The 19,946-nt window shown below is 34.8% G+C and overlaps 2 protein-coding genes across 4 annotated transcripts in view; one reads left to right on the top strand and one right to left on the bottom strand.

Annotated features, from left to right (window-relative positions):
* Positions 1-16,626, bottom strand: part of LOC136037655 (tumor necrosis factor alpha-induced protein 8-like protein) — a 41,605-nt gene extending 24,979 nt beyond the window's left edge. The window contains exons 1-2 of the mRNA XM_065720382.1: positions 16,391-16,626; positions 1,448-1,654 (exon numbers count right to left, since the gene is read on the bottom strand). Of these exons, the coding sequence (XP_065576454.1) occupies positions 1,448-1,654; positions 16,391-16,540 (357 nt within the window). The 5' untranslated portion in view covers positions 16,541-16,626. The remainder of the gene's footprint in view (positions 1-1,447; positions 1,655-16,390) is intronic.
* Positions 1-19,946, top strand: part of LOC136037654 (tubulin polyglutamylase complex subunit 2-like) — a 90,189-nt gene that overhangs the window by 9,116 nt on the left and 61,127 nt on the right. For 2 of the 3 annotated variants that reach the window (XM_065720376.1, XM_065720377.1), the window contains one exon: positions 17,513-17,604. The exons of the other annotated variant lie outside the window; for it this stretch is intronic. In XM_065720376.1, the coding sequence (XP_065576448.1) occupies positions 17,513-17,604 (92 nt within the window). The remainder of the gene's footprint in view (positions 1-17,512; positions 17,605-19,946) is intronic. 3 annotated transcript variants of the gene reach the window in all.

The raw sequence follows: 19,946 nt of genomic DNA on the forward strand, positions 1-19,946 counted from the left end.
GTTCTGATTCTAATTACACGGCCCTTGTGTTTTAGTAATCCTTCTTAAAGAATTGAGAAAAAAGATCAAACTTTAACGCAGAGAGCGGGGTGTTAAGGAGGGACAGCCCCCTTATATACAGAATAAGTTCTGTTCGTTTTAAGTTTTAAAGTTGGTCCTTACTTTCAGTAGAAAAAACTGTTTTTTTATTTTATTTCTGATCGTTTTCCAAATAATCCCAGGAAATACGCCATGACTCCGTGGAAAATCCCTCCATGAAAAATTCCACCATAGAAAGTTGAATTTACGTTAGACGTTAAATTTTACGCTTCCGTGTATCAGATCTCAGTTCGAAGGACGATATCTACCAACACTGTTTCAACATCGGCAAAATCTGAAGCATCACCCAAGCTGCGATGGCTCGGCTGGTTTGGACGTGTTTTGCGTCTTTCTAAAGAATGTCTTATCATACAGATACTTCTCTTTTACCTTATCAACATGGTATAGAAGACAAGGAGGGAGGGCCATTAAAAAACTGGTGGTCGCTCGTTAGCCGAGATCAGGAGCCTGCTGGAGGTTTCTGAATACTCGGCACAAAATGGGACAAGCGCTGGCTAAAGGTTGCCAACGAATAGGCACAAGAACGGCCATCATGGAAGGCCCTTATTCGGAAGCTTTGTTTGGATGCGGGGTCAGGCGTAAACGCCTGATCATGCTGCAAGTACAAGCAGGTAAGTAGTACAAGGGCAATATTGACTCAAATTGCATGACTTATTAGTGACAATACTATAATCCGGAGAATCAACACTCTACAACGTCCAAAACACGATAACAACAATAAGGTTGCTCTCTAGGGTGGAGAATATTGGATTAAACGGAGTATTGATTGATTTAAGGTAGTATTAAATATTTATGACACGGCTAAACTAGCCGTGTCATAGGATATAACAGGATATTGAACAGGCTAAACTAGCATTATAGCTTTGGAATAAACGGCACATAAAAGTGCTATATGGATATAACTTGGATTCTTTCCAACCCTATTCTCAATTCTTGCTCCTTTTTTATTTGTCAATATGCATATTTTTGGCTGGGATACGTTTGGGATATGTACAAGAGCATTTAAATGAATTTATATTCATTGAACATAATCAACATCGTAATTGAAAATATTTGAATAACATTGTTCAATAAGTTCGATGAATTTACATTTTAGCTGCGTTTTAGAAAGGATGTCGATAGCGCTAGATTCAAAATAATGAACTTAACGAAACTTTAAAGACTAAGTATATTATGGTTGTTTAGGATAACTTTCCTCTTGAAATAAAATTATGTAGACACGTAAGTTTCTCGTTTTATGCATGTAGATAATCGCTCTAAGAGGATGAACAAGTAACAATACGTCTAGATTAAATCATGAGCGATTCAAAAGATTTCTTGAGATTCAAATACAGCCGAAGTTACTTGCCTTCAACAGGAAGGTCCTATCATAGCTGAAGTCAACTTCATGAAAGCTCACTACCGTCATGCATAACGAATGGAATTTTCTCCTGAAGTTCTCAGCCACAATTAATTCTTCTCTACCAAACTGATCATTTTTGGCCAGGAATCCAACTTTCACAACTATTTTAATAATGTTCTTTACAATCTTTTCAGCTTCTTTTTTGCTTTGGGCCTAAAATAAAATCAACAATAACACATAATTGACTTTTATTAATTAAAACTTAAAATATTATCGTTATTTTACATGTGGGGAAAACTTTCAGAAGCTGTATCTTGATCAATGACATTTACTTTGAGCGGCCTTTCGAGGTATGGTTTATTCTTGTCGACATTTCGAAGGGAATTTGAAGCAAAATAAATTTTACATCATAGGCAATTGTTTCTAAAAAATGTTGTTATTTATTAACAATTGTTGTTAATAAATTTATCAAGAATATCTTCAAAGAGAAAATGACCGAGGGTGGAGGAGGGCGGAAACTGGGCAGCATTCTCCCTGTTTAGCTGGTGGACCGAAAAAGGGCCCAAATCTTCGCTTTGGAGGGGGGATAATAAATTTTACTTACATTAAGATCAACAGTCAAATTAATTTACAATCCACGGTCATTAGTTTTTTTGGGTTTTTTTTCAGTAAAGCGCAAATTATGATCTGGTCTTTGGAAAGCAAAGGGGTTATCAGCCCTACTCATGTTAATTTTTGCTCGTTTTGAGTTTTACTCGGCTATTTATTGTAATTTCTATTCCTTTTGAGTTTAATTTATTTATTGATAGTGATTTGTAGTAGTTTTAAGCTTGGAAGATCATTTGACTTATTTTTTGCTCGTTCTTGGCTTAATGGAGCTCTTTGCTTTTCTCTGAAAAACTTGTCTTGTGGAAAGTTTTTAAAATTAATTTTCTTGATAAAACGTAGGTGTGTTGGCATCGGGTGACTTGGTACTGCGGTGAGTTGTTAGTAGTCGTTCTATTTTTGTGTTTTTTTTATAAACAATTCATACTACAACTTAAGAATTTTCAGATATTTTCATGATAAATCATACCTGTGTCGACCTCGGGTGACTTGGTGCTGCGGTGAGTTATTAGTAGCAGTACTATTTTTTTTGTAAGCCATTCATACCCAACTATAACTTTAAAATTTCAGAATATTTTCATGATAAACTGTACCTGTGTCGACCTCAGGGAACTTGGTGCTGCGGTGAGTTGTTAGTAGTAGTACTTTTGGGTTTTTTGCAAGCCATTCACGCTATACCTTAAAAAATTCAGATATTATCTTGATAAAATGTACCTGTGTCGACATCAGGTGGCTTGGTGATGCAATGAGTTGTTAAAAGTAGTACTATTTTTTCTTTTCATTTCAGAACAGCCCCTTTCATATACGGAGTATTTCTGTTCATTTTAAGTTTTAATATCGCTCCTTACTTTCAGTTTCAAAACGTGTGTTTTTTTATTTAATTTCTGAACATTTCTGAATTAATGCATGTTTTGATTTTGGCTCTCCGCACATGAATAATTAAAAAGAAATTTGCTTTATCATAGTTTTGATCGGACGATTTTGAGAAAAAAGGAGCGGGGGAGTAGGCCTAGTTACCCTTCAATTTTTTGGTTATTCAAAAAGGCAACTAGAATTTTTAATTTTTATGAACGTTTTTATTAGTAAAAACATGCGTAACTTACGAATTAACTTACGTAACGAACTTCTATATTCGTATGTTTTTATTACGTATATGAGGGCTTCATCCCTCATCCCACATTTTATTAGATAGGAGCTTGAAACTTCTACTGTAGGGGTCTCTGATACGCTAAATCTGATGGTGTGATTTTCGTTAAGATTCTATGACTTTTAAGGGGTGTTTCCCCCTATTTTCTAAAATAAGGCAAATTTTCTCAGGCTCGTAACTTGTGTTGGGCAAGTCTGAACTTAATGAAACTTATATATTTAAAATCAGCATTAAAATGCGATTCTTTTGATGTAACTATTGTTATAAAAATTCCGTTTTTTAGAGTTTCGGTTACTATTGAGCCAGGTCACTCCTTACCAGTTCGTTACCACGAACTGTTTGAAAAAAACGAAAAGATTTAAAATATTATTTTCTTTTTCATGGAAAAGACTATGCCAATAAAAAACAAACAAAAATTTATTTAAAACTTTTTTCCACAAAACACGTTTTTCAAAGAAAAGTAAAGAACTAAATTAAACCAAAAACGAGCAGAAATAAAGTTTAATAATCTTCCAAGCATAAAACTACCACAAATCAAAATCAATAAATAAATGAAAACCCAAAAAATAGAAATTATATGCTAAAGTTTTTTAAAGCTTCTTATTATAGTTATAAAGTATTTTAAAAAGCTTCTTGTTATAATTAAACAGCACTTGTGTTTAAGTTGTTCTTAAAAAAAAAAACGGGACAAACAGTCAAACTTTAGTATAAGCAAGATATTGAGGAGAAGGGCAACAGGCCACCCCCTCATATACAGAATAATTTCTGTTCGTTTCGAGTTTAAATGTTGCTCCTGGAAGTTTTTGTAAATCTGGCTCCCTCTATGAAAATTTCCATCCCCTTACAGGAAACCCCTTTGTAGAAAGTTTCTCTCCCATAAAATTACCTCTGAACAATTTCATCCTTGCTGAAAATTCCCCCAGAAACTTTCTCGCAGATGATTCCACCTGAAAAATTCTCCTAGGCATACTTTCATTTAAAAAAAGACTTTAATTCCTAATCGTTTTTTTTTCAGATCAATCCGGGAATCCCTCCCCTCTATGGAATTTTTTCCCTGGAAATAATCCCCTCATCCCAGTGGAAGATTGCTTCCACAGAAAATTTCCCTTCGGAGAATTTCTGCTGCTAAAAAATCTTCCCATGGAAAATCCCCCTCCACTGAAAAATTCCCCAGACAATTCCAAACCCAATGAAAATCTTCCCCCCAGTCTAAAATTTTCCCTGGAAAGTTCATCCCGGGAAACTTCTCTCCCCACAAAAATTCTTCCCATGGAAACTGACCCCCAGCAGAAGATTTCCCCCGCCGAAAAATGTCTGTACACTTCCCAATAACAAACACTGTATGAAACCAATGGGCAAATTTCATAAATTAAAGATCTTTCCAAAGGGGCTGTAGGGGGTCCTGTTACAACTAAAGGCATAGTTATTGGATCTCTCAACTCGGCTGAACAAAATGGCTATCTCAAAATTTTGATTCAATCACTTTGGGGGGAAAAGGCACATGGCAGGACGGCTAGGTGCCCTGGAATCTCTTTGGTCACTTAAAAAGGGGACTAGAAGCTTTAATTTTGGTTCGAATGTACCCTTTCCCAATCTCTTATGATGTTGGTTTGATACAATCACCACTGAAAAATAAAACATATCCATGATCTCTCTTCTGGCAAAAAAAAACAATAGAAAATCCCACATTTTTGCTGATGAAAGCTTGAAACCCTGACAGTGAGGTTCTCAGATATGCTGAAACTGATGATGCAATTTTTGTTAAGATTCTTTGAGTTTTTGGGGGTGTTTCCCACCTTTTTTGATAATAAGACACTTTCTCAAAGGCTTGTAGCTTTTGATGGGTAACACTAACCTTAATGAATCTTATATATTTGGAATCACAGGCAGTGCAATAGCGCTGCCTAAGTAAAGAAAGATGTTGGCACAATGCATTATTTTTTTCCTGTCTTAGACCAGGGCACTTTGTATCAAAGGAGTTGTTGTAGTCGATAATTGACTACTTATAGTAGTCAATTATTACGTAGTTAATAATTAACTAATAGGAGTTGTCGTGTCGATAACTGAAACAGCTAGTGTACTTTTTAATAGTCAAAAGTGATTGGAGGGCAAATACCCCCCCCCCTTCCACGGACACCCTTTCCCAAAACACATCCAATCAAAATTCTGAAATAGCCATTTTGTTCAACGTAATTGAAAGCTCTGGAAATTATGTATTTGAGGATGACAACCCCCCCCCCCTACAGCCCTCAGACCAGGGCACTTCATATCAAAGGAGTTGTCGCAGAAACTTCAAAAAGGGCTCATTCGATTGGAAATTGAAACAGTTAGTGCCCTTTTTAATATTTGAAAGTGACTGGAGGGCAACTAACCCCCTCCCACGCCCACCCTTTCCCAAAACACATCCAATTGAACTTTTGAAATAGTCATTTTGTTCAAGTTTAGTCGAAGGTTGTAAGTAATGCCCTGGGGCCATATAAGGTTTTTTTTTATAGAAAGCGTTGACATAGAAACTTCAAAAAAAGATCATTCAATAGGAAATTAAGAGGGTTAGTGTTCTTTTTGATAGTTAAACTTAATTGGAGGGCAAATACCTCCCGTGTCCTTCATTTCTCCGAACACTTCCAATGAAAATTTTGATATAGCAATATTATAGACAGCACTGCTCTATCATAGCAAGTATCACTGATATTTTAAAGGAGCTAATTTGGTTGGATATTCAAAGTTCTAGTACCCTTTTTAAGAGTTAAAAGTAATTGGAGGGCAATCTTCTTTAGCTCATAATTTTCCAAACACTTCCAATCAAAATTTAAGATAGCTATTTAGTTCAGCATAGCTGAATTGTCTTGTAACTGTATCTCTTGGGCTATTGCCTAGGCCAACCCTCCACAGTTATGAGTTTGCCCATTATATTTAAAAACTAAATGTTGCCTTGAGATTAAATCAAAATGCACTGTGCTAATGCTAATGGTCAATAATGTATCTCAGCTGTATCCCAAGAATGACTGAGAGTATTATGTTCAAACTTTTGGGGGTACTTCTGTTATTACTTCTGCTCTTAAAATTTAACCAAATCAAAATAGTGTAAGTGTATCCAATCTGTCAAAGAGCATAGACAGATTTTTTTGCAAATGGTATCAAGTTTTCTATTTCAGGTCAACTAGAGGAGGCATGAAACTAAATTAAACACTATTATTATTTTTTTGAGTTTTAGTTACTATTGAGCTGAGTCATGCCTTACTTATAGTTTGTTACCACAAACTGTTCAAGAAAAAGATTTAAAATGTTTTTTTCTTTTTCTGTGAAAAAGAATATGCCAATAAAAACAAACCTAAATTAATTTACTAAACTTTTTTCACAAAATAAGTTTTTCAAAGAAAAGTAAAAAGTTCTGTTAAACTAAAAATGAGCAGAGATAAAGTCAAAAAGTTTTCCCAGCATTAGACTACCACAAATCACTATCAATAAGTAAACAAAACTTGAAACAAAAAGAAATTACAACAAATAACCAAGTCAAACTCAAAACAAAGAGAAATTAACATGAGTAGAGCTGACATCCCACATGTCTTCTGAAGACTAGAACATAATTTGCACTTTACTGAAAAACAACAGCAAATGAATTAGGACTGATAGTTTAATATATAAATGCTGATATTTATCCCTTAAATTTATAATAATTTTTGATATATTAAAGTCAAAAAAGTAGAAACATTTAAATATAATTTGTTTTCAGTAAAGTGCAGTAAAGTAAACTTGAAAAAAAAAAACAATGACAAAGCAATCTACTTTCTAGGTGGAATAATATAGATTTTTTAGTGATTAAACTGCTGAAACGATGACAGGTATCAATGTACAGTTGAGGTTGTTCAGGAGGAAGCACTTTTAAGTTCAGCAACTTTTAAAAGCAACTTCTAAAAGTCCTAAAACACTTACTTATATCATTCCTAAATGTGTTTTTATTTTAGGAATTTCAGGAATTTATTTTACCCCAACCCCCTAAGGTGCAAATATATAGCCCAAATGATGCTAAATATTAAATAATTCACATTAATGACCTATGAATAAAGTGAGCTTACCACACAATGCCTTTTTATGCTCCTTCTGAATATAATAATTATTATCAGCATAAATTCAATTTTAAGCACTTATGGACCCTCAAAGATAAGACCTCTTTCTCTTAGTTTAGATTAAGCTTATATACCTCAGTTAGTGTAACTCTTGTTAAAAATGGTTTACCCATAAATTGAACCAACAGTGACAAATTTGAGAATCAATAAAACACATGAGAAATATATAATATGGCCTGTAGCCTATATTTGGATAAGGTTAGAAAGTTTAGGTTAAAATTAAATTTTGAGCCAAAAATGATTATTATATTCACAAAGGGTATAAAAAAGGCATTGAGTTGTATGTCCACTTTATTTATAGGTCATTTATGTGAATTATGCAATATTTACCATGCATTTTTCTATATGTTATTCTTTTGATTGAACTTAATACCCATAGACTGATCGTCTGAACATTTCAGAAATCGTTTGAACTCAGAGGAGGCATCCAGTTTCGATCCAACCAGTCCAGGGAGGATTGCCTTAAACACAGAGAGCTTGTTTAGCAACTGAAAGAGAGGACAGCGTCAGGTGAAAAAATAATCTTGCAATCAGGAACTTGGAAATCGTCATAAAAAACGACGCAGACCTGCTGCAGACTGCAGTTCCACAGCAAGGGATGATTCTGGACTAAGCTGTAATGTTAATCATCTGGACAGACTATTGTCACCAGATGAGACTAAATAGTTTGTTTGTCTCAGTTGATGATGATGTTTCATGTATTAGTGAGCTGTCTTCAAGTATTTCCCATTTTTTAGTGCTAATTCAACAGTTTCTTCTGGTGCTTCATCAACTGAACCTCTTTCTGCTGGTGTAATTTTTGCAACTAAATCATCTCTGCAGAGCACAACCAAAAGTGCAACTTGTCATGCAAATGATATTGGAAAATTAAGGATTCTTAGTGTGAACGCCAATGGCCTTTGCAACAAGGTTCCAGAGCTCCATCTCCGCCTAGCAAAAGAAACAGTCAATATTGCAGCCATATCTGAGATATGCCCCAAAAATGTGAGACAGCCGCTAACAGCCCAAGTACTTGAAATCAGTGGGTACCAACTCATATCTAACATTGAGTCCACTGCCTGCAGGACAAGTGTTGGAATATATGTCAAAAGCAGTCTTCAGGTGAGCACTTCGATTCCCTCTTCCTACTGCTGTGTTTGGGTTGAGAATGTCTGGGTTAGACTGCAGCCTGGTAACTCTACAATAGCACTTGGGGTGGTTTATCATAGTCCTAATACTCCCTTTTTCCTTGAATCTGAACAATATCTTGCTAATATTATTTCTGATATTATCAAGGACTCTTGCAACCAACATGTGGTGATTCTTGGTGACTTCAATCTTCCTGATTATGAGTGGGTTGATGGTTCTGGTTTTTCAGCCAAAGAACAGGAGTCTCCATTTCTTACTTGCCTGTCTGAACATTTACTGTTCCAAACTGTTGACCAACCTACATGGTACAGAGATGGTCAAACATCTAACATACTGTACCTAGTTATTCTTAATAATCCAGATTTGTGGACTAAAAATGAATTTATTGCCCCTATTGGTAACAGTGATCATGCTGCTATCCTCACAGAACTGTGCTTGGCTACTACTCAACCTCTTCCTAAACAACACAACAAGTGTATCTCTGAGAGACTTGCTGACTTTGATTGGGATACCATAGTCACTTCAGACATCAAAGAATCTTGGCAGAATTTCAAAGCTTTTTTGCTAGTTTTTATAAAAGCTCACAGTAGAACATTTTGGAGGAAACAGGCAAAAACACTACCCTTCATGACTTGTCTAACTAGCAAACTACTGAATAGGAAGAATTGAACCTGGAAACGCTTTAAAATAAAAAGAAAACAGCTGCAAACTATCAGAAGAATCAAAAGGCATGGAATGAGGCCACCAATTCTATCAAACAACTGAAGAGGAGTCATGAAGAAAAGTTAGCTGAAAATATAAAAAATAACCCCAGGCTGTTTTGGCAGTATGTTTCTGTTAAATGTTGAAATGGGCACTCTGTCCCTGATGTGACCCATCATGATCAGACAGTTTCAGACCCAGCTATTAAAGCTGAGATCCTAAATAACCAGTTTGCATCAACTTTCATACCAGAAACTGCTAGTCAGCTCCTCCCTCATATACTGTTACTCAACCAATACCACCTCTAAAGCTAACTGAGGAGTCTGTTTTGAAACAGCTTGCTTTGTTGGATGTAAATAAGTCTGCAGGGCCAGATGGCCTCCACCCCTGTCTTTTGCATGAGTGCAGAACAGAAATAGCATACCCACTTTCAAAGCTCATCAGACTATCAAACAGTTCGTGGCAACGAACTGTAGTAAGGAGCGACCCGGCTCAATAGTAAACGAAACTATAAAAAACGGAATTTTGATGCTAAACTATACATCAAAAGAATCAAATTTTCATGCTGATTTTAAATATACAAGTTTCATCAAATTTAGTCTTTGACATCAAAAGTTACGAGCCTGAAAAAATTTGCCTTATTTTAAAAAATAGGGGAAAACACCCCCTAAAAGTCACAGAATCTTAACGAAAATCACATCATCGCATTCGGCGTATCAGAGAACACTATAGCAAAATTTGCAAGCCCCTATCTACAAAAATGTGGAATTTCGTATTTTTTGCCAGAAGACAAATCACGGGTGCATGTTTTTTTTTTTTTCAGGGGTCATCGTATCGACCAAGTGGTCCGAGAATGTCGCAAGAGGGCTCATTCTAACGGAAATGAAAAGTTCTAGTGCCCTTTTTAAGTGACCAAAAAAATTGGAGGGCACCTACGCCCCCTCCCACGCTCATTTTTTCTCCAAAGTCAACAGATCAAAACTTTGAGATAGCCATTTTGTTCCGCATAGTCAAAAACCATAATAACTATGTCTTTGGGAATGACTTACTCCCCCACAGTCCCTGGGGGAGGGGCTGCAAGTTACAAACTTCGACCAGTGTTTACATACAATAATGGTTATTGGCAAGTGTACAGTCGTTTTCAGGGGATTTTTTTGGCTTTGGGGGTGGGGTTGAGGGGAGGGGGCTATGTGGGAGGATCTTTCCTTGGAGAAATATGTGATGGGGGAACAGAAATTCAATGAAAAGGGCGCAGAATTTTCTAAAATTACTATAAAAAAAAACAATGAAAAAATAAACATGGGAAAGTTTTTTCAATTGAAAGTAAAGAGTAGCATTGAAACTTAAAACGAACAGAGATTATTACGCATATGAGGGGTTCTAAAAATACTTTAGCATAAAGAGTGAGGTATTTAGGATGAGATAAATACCTCGCTCTTTATGCTATAGTATTTTTAGTAATTTCAACTATTTATTCTACGGCCTTTCTGATTCAGGGGTCATTCTTAAAGAATTGGGACAAAACTTACGATGTAGTGTAAAGAACGAGGTATTTACGAGGGTACAAAACCCCTCATATACACAATAAAAATTAAAGAATATAAAAGTTTGTTACGTAAGTTAATTCTTAAGTTACGTATATTTTTTACTAATAAAAAAATTCGTTAAAAATTAAAATTTATAGTTGCCTTTTTATGTAACCGAAAAAAATTGCATGGCAACTAGGCCTCCTCCCCCATCCCTTATTTCTCAAAATCGTCTGATAAAAACTAAGAGAAAGCCATTTAGCCAAAAAAGGAATTAATATGCAAATTTCATTTTAATAATTTATGTGTGGAGAGCCAAAATCAAACAGTTTGTGGTAACAAACTGTAGTAAGGAGCGACCCGGCTCGATAGTAAACGAAACTCTAAAAAACGGAATTTTGATGCTAAAATATACATCAAAAGAATAAGATTTTCATGCTGACTTTAAATATATAAGTCTCATCAAATTTAGTCTTTGTCATCAAAAGTTACGAGCCTGAAAACATTTGCCTTATTTTAGAAAATAGGGGAAAACACCCCCTAAAAGTCACAGAATCTTAACGAAAATCACACCATCGCATTCGGCGTATTAGAGAACCCTATAGCGAAATTTTCAAGCTTCTATCTACAAAATGTGGAATTTCGTGTTTTTTGCCAGAAGACAAATCACGGGTGCGTGTTTATTTGTTTGTTTGTTGTTTTTTTTTTTTCCCAGGGGTCATCGTATCGACCAAGTGGTCCGAGAATGTCGCAAGAGGGCTCATTCTAACGGAAATGAAAAGTTCTAGTGCCCTTTTTAAGTGACCAAAAAAATTGGAGGGCACCTACGCCCCCTCCCACGCTCATTTTTTCTCCAAAGTCAACAGATCAAAATTTTGAGATAGCCATTTTGTTCCGCATAGTCAAAAACCATAATAACTATGTCTTTGGGAATGACTTACTCCCCCACAGTCCCTGGGGGAGGGGCTGCAAGTTACAAACTTCGACCAGTGTTTACATACAATAATGGTTATTGGCAAGTGTACAGTCGTTTTCAGGGGATTTTTTTTTGGTTTTGGGGCTGGGATTGAGGGGAGGGGGCTAAGTGGGAGGATCTTTCCTTGGAGAAATATGTCATGGGGGAACAGAAATTCAATGAAAAGGGCGCAGGATTTTCTAAAATAACTATAAAAAAAAAAAAACAATGAAAAAATAAACATGGAATTTTTTTTCAATAGAAAGTAAAGAGTAGCATTGAAATTTAAAACGGACAGAGATTATTACGCATATGAGGGGCTCTAAAAATACTTTAGCATAAAGAGCGAGGTATTTAGGAGGAAATAAATACCTCGCTCTTTATGCTATAGTATTTTTAGTAGTTTCAACTATTTATTCTACGGCCTTTCTGATTCAGGGGTCATTCTTAAAGAATTATGACAAAACTTACGATTTAGTGTGAAGAACGAGGTATTAACGAGGGTACAAACCCCCTCATATATATAATAAAAATTAATGAATATAAAAGTTTGTTATGTAAGTTAATTCTTAAGTTAGGTATATTTTTTACTAATAAAAAATTCGTTAAAAATTAAAATTTATAGTTGCCTTTTTATGTAACCGAAAAATTGCATGGCAACTAGGCCTCCTTCCCCATCCCTTATTTCTCAAAATCGTCTGATCAAAACTAAGAGAAAGCCATTTAGCCAAAAAAGGAATTAATATGCAAATTTCATTTTAATAATTTATGTGTGGAGAGCCAAAATCAAACATGCATTAATTGAAAAACGTTCAGAAATTGTATAAAAAAACTAGTTTTTTAAATTGAAAGTAAGGAGTGACATTAAAACTTAAAACGAACAGAAATTAATCCGTGTATGAAATGGGTTGTCCCCTCCGCTCTTTACGCTAAAGTTTGACTCTTTGCCACAATTCTGCTTTTTAAAACAATTAAAAGCTTTAGCGTAAAGAGCGAGGGATTGCGGATGGGACAACCCATTTCATATACGGAGTAATTTCTGTTCGTTTTAAGTTTTAATGTCGCTCCTTAATTTCAGTTTAAAAAACTAGTTTTTTTTATATAATCTGTTGATAGCTCAAGGCTTCCTGTTTAGTGAAAAGTGGCACCTATTACCCTCATTCACAATAACGGAAGGAAAGATTCCGCAGAAAACTACCAGCCTATTAGTATTACTTCTGTTGTTGTTAAGCTTCATGAATGTATTGTCAACAAAGCAGTTATTGAGAATCTTGATCAGAATCATCTTCTCAACAGCTCTAAACACAGTTTCCAAAGCAACAGATCAGTTGATACTAATCTGCTCAAGTCATATGACTGTATTACATAACTACTGGGATTGGGAATCCCTGTTGATAAGATCCTTCTTGAATTTTCAAAAGCATTTGACAAAGTCTGTCATAAGAGACTGGAGCTTAAGCTACAATCTATTGGTTTGGAGGAACAAATTCTTAAATAGATTCTTGATTTCTTGAGGAATCCTGTTCAGCATGTAAAACTATTTGATGCAGATGGCAATCCTATCCTCTCCTCCTCTCAGCCTGTTATCAGTGGGGTTCCACAGGGTAGTGTGCTTGGCCCCACCATGTTCAATATTTTCATAAATGATGCTCCTCTAGCACTTAAAAGCAAAATGATGCTATATGTTGATGATTCCAAGGTAATTTGTCCAGCTAGCACTCATGAGGATACTTCCCAACTTCAGAAAGACCTTGATCTCCCTAGCATGTGGGCAAAATTTTGGCTACTCATTTTCAATGTGTCAAAATGCCATGTTTTACACTTTGGACACAAGAATATCAATACAACTTACTCTCTTTACAGTCAGTCCCTTTCTCCAGTGTTGGAAGAACATGACCTAGTAGTAATTGTTGACAAGTATCTTAAATTTAGCACTCATGCAAAGAAGGCAGCAGCATCAGCAAGCTTCTCACTAGGGCTCATAAAAAAAACGACTTCCTCCTATTCTCCTAAATTTCTGAGCCTTTTGTACAAAGGACTTGTTTGGTCAAGGCTGGAGACAGGTATGGTCCTTGCATGACCCTTTTTTAAAGATGTTAATATTCTTGAAGATGTCCAGAGAAGAGCCACTAAGATGGTGAGTGGACTGCATGAACTCCCTTACCCTACAAGGCTATGCAAGCTGAAACTCCCAACTCTGGTTTATAGAAAAAGACAGGGTGATGCCACTCTGGTTCATAAACTTATTACTTCAAAGGCACTTCCTAATCTCCTTCCTCTGGTGTCTCAGGATTTTTGTACAAGGGGACATAACTTGCAGTTATCCATGGCATTTCTCTTCAAAGCAGCAATGTACCCATTTTCTGACCAACCATGTTGCCAATCTCTGGAACAAATTACAGCCAGATACTGTTGCTGCCCAAACCACAAACAGTTTGAACCATCTTGACAACAAATGGTCAACAAAAGAACAGAAGTATAACTGGGAAGCACTTGAATCAGCAACATCAAACCATTAGTCAAGTGTACATATTCAACTATGTGTTGTGTATTATCAACTCTGGAGTTTCTACAAGAAAAAATCTTTAGGTTGCTCCAAGCTGCAATTTAAGGTAATTTAATTTAAGGTAACACTGACAAAATCAAGAAATAGAAAATGTGTAATCTGAGCTATATATTTGCCCATAAGCAATAATGGGAGTAAAGTGAAGTGCATTAGCAATGGTATAAGTAAGTAGTTTAAGATTTTCAAAAATTGTTTTTGGAATTTCATAGTTTTTTTTTCTTAACACCTACCCAACTGTATGCTGATTCCAAAACATATTACTATGTAGCTACTGTATATCTTAGTCTAACCATATTTTAGTGAGGAAAAACATGTTGCTTTAAGGTTTACATAATAAAAGGTAAAATTCTAATTGATTGAATTTTGGCTATCTCAGGAAGGGGTTAGGTTAGGAAAATGAAACTTTCAAGAATGAGTCTAAAGGCTAATATATGTCCCAGGAAGGTATTTTGAAGTACCCACCTCTGCTCCTTCTCCCTCTAGAGGGCCCTGACATTTGCTAACATGATACTATTGAAATTTTGACAAAACAACATTTAACCTTAATTTTCAGTTACCAGTTGCCTTTTCTCTACCTTTAGTTCTGAAAATGCAATTCCTGCTATTTGAGTAGAATTCTGAGCCATATAAATGTTTTTATTCTCAAAATTTAGGAAATGTATTTGCATATCTTTAAAACCTCATGAATTGGCATTGAGCAAAGCTGTGAAGCTGAAAAGAATTCTGTTGTACTTCATTCAAGCAAAAGATCTATTTTGCAAGGTTTCACTTTTATAACACACATATTTTTAAGGTCATTAAAGGTCAGGGCCCTCTAGAGGGAGAAGGAGTGGAGGTGGGTACATTGAAATATCTTCCTGGGACATACTTTAGCCTTTAGACTCATCCCTGAAAGTTTCATTTTCCTAACCTAACCCATTTCCAAGATAGCCAAAAGTCAATTAACTAGAATTTTACCCAATAAAATTAGCAAAGGAAGCAAATAGGCTAGCCTATTGCATTTAGAAAGGATATGAAAAGATGCATTAAATGGTGTAGACTAGGCCTATTCACTTACAATGTAGCTAAGAAGCCTAATGGAAAAATGGTTAATTTATAGCAAACAGTATTACTGGCTTTCATATAAAGTGAATATACCACTCAATGCCTTTTTTTATGCTCTTTACAAATACAATAAGTGCTTCCACTGGAAATTCAGATTTAAGCACTTTTTCACCTCTTAAAAATGGTCTAAATATGGGGGATAAAAAAGGCTTAAAACATTGATCTCAGACTTTAAAACATTGGACTCAAACTTACTGTTTCATTATAAATCCATTTTTTTTAATGATACATTATCCACAAGCAGTGATTTTCCACAATTAAATTGGATAAATAAGTTTTATCAATGTTATGGTGTTTTCTTCTTCCTTGACATTGAATTTTAAATAAAAGCTTGTGTTTTTGGTCAAAAATATGCCAGCCAGCTATTACAAATGCCAGTTATACTGTTTGCTACAAATTCAACTATATTAAATACCGCAATGGTTAGTTTATGTATTTAATATATGCTATGCTTTACCCCCACCCCCTGATGAGCAAATATAGCCTAAATTTGTTTCTAAGCTATTGCAGATTTGTGATTTCAAATATCCTATTATTTTGTAATAAACAACCAAAAACACATGCTTTAATTGAACTTTCAGCAACAAGGATGAAGAAAATGCCATAACATTGATAAAATTTATTTATCCAATTTAATCATGGAAAATCAGTGCTTGTGGATAATATAACGTCATTTTTAAGAGGTCAAAAAGTGCTTAAATCTGAATTAAGAGGTCAAAAAGTGCTTAAATCTGAATTTCCAGTAGAAGCACTTATTGTATTTGTAAAGAGCATAAAAAAGGCATTGAGTGGTATATTCACTTTATATGAAAGCCAGTAATAGCCTACTGTTTGCTATAAATTTGCAGGAAAAACTATATTTACCACATTTAGTATGTAGCCTATGACTATTTCAGCCCCACTAGGGGGACTGGGCACACTTGAGGCAGCAGGAACTATTAGGCTATAGCCACGGTTATTTGGACTCAGGATTACAATAAAAGACACATTTAGTGCTCAGCTATAGGCTATTCATATTTTAGCTAGTCAATTAGTCAAAAACCCAAAAATTTACACAGCATATATATGTAACAAAATATAAGACTTACATGAAGTTTACATATCCTGTATAAGTTATCCAGCAAAAATCCAGTTGACTCATCAATGAAAGCTTTGGCAATTGTTTTATTAGACACTTTACTGAGCAGCTTCTTCTGTGCTTTTAATGCAACTTCTCTTGCTTTAAAACCATCACTCATTTTCAAAACAAACCAAAAGTAGACTGCAGTATAGGCTATAACATTGAAGGATAGGTTCAAGATTTTAAATTTGTTTGCTTGTTCGGTTATACTATCATCTACAGAAAATTGTTCATAGGTGACTCTATCACTGATTTTTTTTCGGAGGGTGCGTCTCCATTCAGTTTGAATTCAAATAAAAAATTAAGATATACCACGAGAAAATATTTTGAAACTGACATCAAATTATTTTTTTATAAGAAAAATTCTCAAATTCCAAAAACAAGGAAAGAAAATATACATCCTTCCAATGAATATTTTTGAGCAGCAACGGCTAAGAAAGGCTAAAATAAAATAATACAAGAAACGATTTTTAAGTTGTTGTTGTTGTTTGTTGTTGTTTAGTTGACGTTTAAGCGAATCAACCGCACGTATACGTGCGATCCTCTTTTGATATTTGGGCTTGTGAAGCCACATCACTTTGAAAAAACACACAAATAAAATTACACACTTACACACTTAATATATCTTGGGAGAGTACTAGGACGTTATACAGAGTATTATTGCTTAATTCACTGGCACTAGTATGTATATCACACCTCTGTTCTGCTAATATTGCTTAAAATATCTGTGAAAAGAAACATACTCAGATTTAAATAAAGCTAAAATACAAGAATAAATAAATAGATAAAAAAGTCAATACAATAAAAATAGAAGTTAATGCAGTTACTACAATTAAAACATATATAAATGGAAACATTAATACGAAATAGAAAGGTCAATACAATGAATATAAAATTCAATACATTATAACCTAAAGAAAAAAATCAGAGAATGTTATGCAGATTACAACTCTTTATATGCTTAGTCAACAATAACATAGTCTTTCTATGGACCCACCTAGGGGACTTAGCCTGACTTAGGATTGCTCTCATTGTAAAAGCACCAAAATATTTTATAATTTGATTGACAAAAAAGATTTTTGAGTTTCAGCAAAACCCTTATGATGCTAATTTTCTGTAAAGAAAAAATGAAGATGTGGCTTTTAAAAAGTTTAGCTGGTGGTAGCCCAACTTTTGTTTGTGGTAAGTTTTTTTTCATTTTAGTTTTAATTAATTATTCGCTTTAATTTTTGCTTGTTTTAACATTTATTTATCAAGCCATAGTAGCATTCATAAATCTGTGCATCAATTTTTAAGAAAACCTTTCGGAAAAAAAGTTTTTCGAAGAAATTAAATAGCCAAAAAATTCAAACTTAAAATGGCAGGAAAATACAATTAAAGAGTAAAAGAAAAACACAACTAAAAGAAATCAAAATAAATAATTACAATAAACATAAAGATAACAGATCCAAAATTAGTTTTAAAAACCTTTCAGAAAATAAGTTTTCAAAGAAAGACTAGTTGCTACATGAAAGCTTGGGGCCAGTTTAGTGTTTGGTCATAGTATTTGTTCGTTAGAAGTCCATAAGTTATTAGTATTATACTAATAACTGGTATAAGTACACAGTATTCACATGATGGTAGGACACCTAACCTTATTGATTATGTTAGTTAAAACGGAGACTGGCAGGATCAATACAATATAATAGGCTATATAGGAGTGATGTTACTAATGTAAAAAGTAGAGATCACCATCTAGTGGTACCTATGGTTAATTTAAAGCTTAAATTTCGGAAGGGTAAATACCTTTGAGAATTTATGATGTTGGTAGACTCCAGGATGAAAATTTGAGAGAAAATTTCCAGGAAGAGTAGAATACTAAGCAGGAGAGTTTAAAATTTAAAATGTAGAGGATGGATGGAAGAATTTTAAGGAAATATTTTGTTAAGTTGTTGATCGTGTAGTAGGCGAAAAAAAATAGGATCACAGATAGGAATACTAGTGAAGAGGCTTTATGTTTAATACAAAGGAAAAGGGGCTTGTACAGGAATTATCTGAGTGATAGAACATATGAAAATAGGAGGAATGTAAGGGAAGTGAAAAAGGTGTTGGAATATTCACTTATGAAGGTTGTAGTGGAGACCATGGATAGCATTGCCAAACTTTTGGAAGATGCAACTTGATGGCATAATAGTAAAATATTATACTGGCATGTTAATGAATTGAGAGGGATTAGTCAATCTGGACTTGTCCCAGTTAAAGATCGGAATGGGGCTAAAATTAGTGATAAGGAAAGAGTTAAAGAGAAATGGGCAGAACATCTTTAGAATGTCATAAGCCAAGATGGAGTTCGAGGAAAAGATATAAAGGAAAATGAAAACGTTTGTAACATCTTGGATGCGAAGGAAGATTTATTTTGTGAGGCATTATTAGCGATAATACTAAAATCATTCAAAAACAATAATGCCCTAGGTTCTGATAGTGTGATTAATAGGTTAGAGATAAGTCACTGAAGATTTTTAACATTCTTTTGAAACAGGGGAAGTATCTAGCGCTTTTAGGAAAACCCTAATGAAACCTCTGTATAAGAAAGGTGATGAGAGTGAGTGTGATAATTGTAAAGGAATTAGCCTGGTTTACGCAGGTAGCAAGTTAATTAGTATTTTGATACCTTTTAGACTGAAAGATGCTGTAAGCAAAGTTTTAAGAGAAGAACGGTGCGGTTTTAAAAAGGTGTCAACCAAATTCTCGAAATTTAGACCACTTAAAAGAGTTTAAGTGGCCTAACATCTTTAGTATTAAGCATCCCAGATTATGAGAAAGCATTCGATTCAGCTGATAATAGAGCTTTAGCTAATGTCTTATCCTTATTTGATAAACGAAAATTTGGAATTTGCCAAGGACTGAAAAAGAGACAATTAACCTAACCTGCCAAACCTAATTATTTTCATCATATTCTGGTATATTTCATTAGGATTGAGCGTAAGAGAAGCCAGTTCTACTGAAATCCAGTTCTACAGCAATCTCAAAATTTTGATCGGACACATTTGGGGAAATTATTACATGGGGAATTCTTGCCCCCTGATCACTTTCGATTCATAAAAAGGGAATTAGATTTTTCAGTTTCCGATAAAATCAGCCTCTTTCGAAGTTTTTTTGTGACCGCCCATGGAAACCTTATGTGATCCTGGGCATAACTTGCAACCCTTGCCTCTGGGGTCTGGGGGTTGTTTCAAACCTGGAGATATTGTTTTATGATCTTCAGACTATTTTGAACAAAATGGCTATCTCAAATTTGGATCAGATGTATTTGGGAAAACAGGGCTTGGGAAGGGGCTAGTTGCCCTCGGATCATTTTTGACTCTTAAAAAGGGAGCTGGTACTTTCAATAATCAATGAACGGAGCCTCCTCCAAAGTTTATAAGACCATTCTTTCATAAAAACCTTATATGTCCCTGAGGCATGAATAACAACAGTCATCTCTGGGCTCTGGGGGGTTGTGTCGATACCAGAGTGTTTTTTAACTGATCTTTGGGCTATTTTGA

The sequence above is a fragment of the Artemia franciscana genome, chromosome 17 (assembly GCF_032884065.1).
Source record: "Artemia franciscana chromosome 17, ASM3288406v1, whole genome shotgun sequence".
Taxonomy (NCBI): domain Eukaryota; kingdom Metazoa; phylum Arthropoda; class Branchiopoda; order Anostraca; family Artemiidae; genus Artemia; species Artemia franciscana.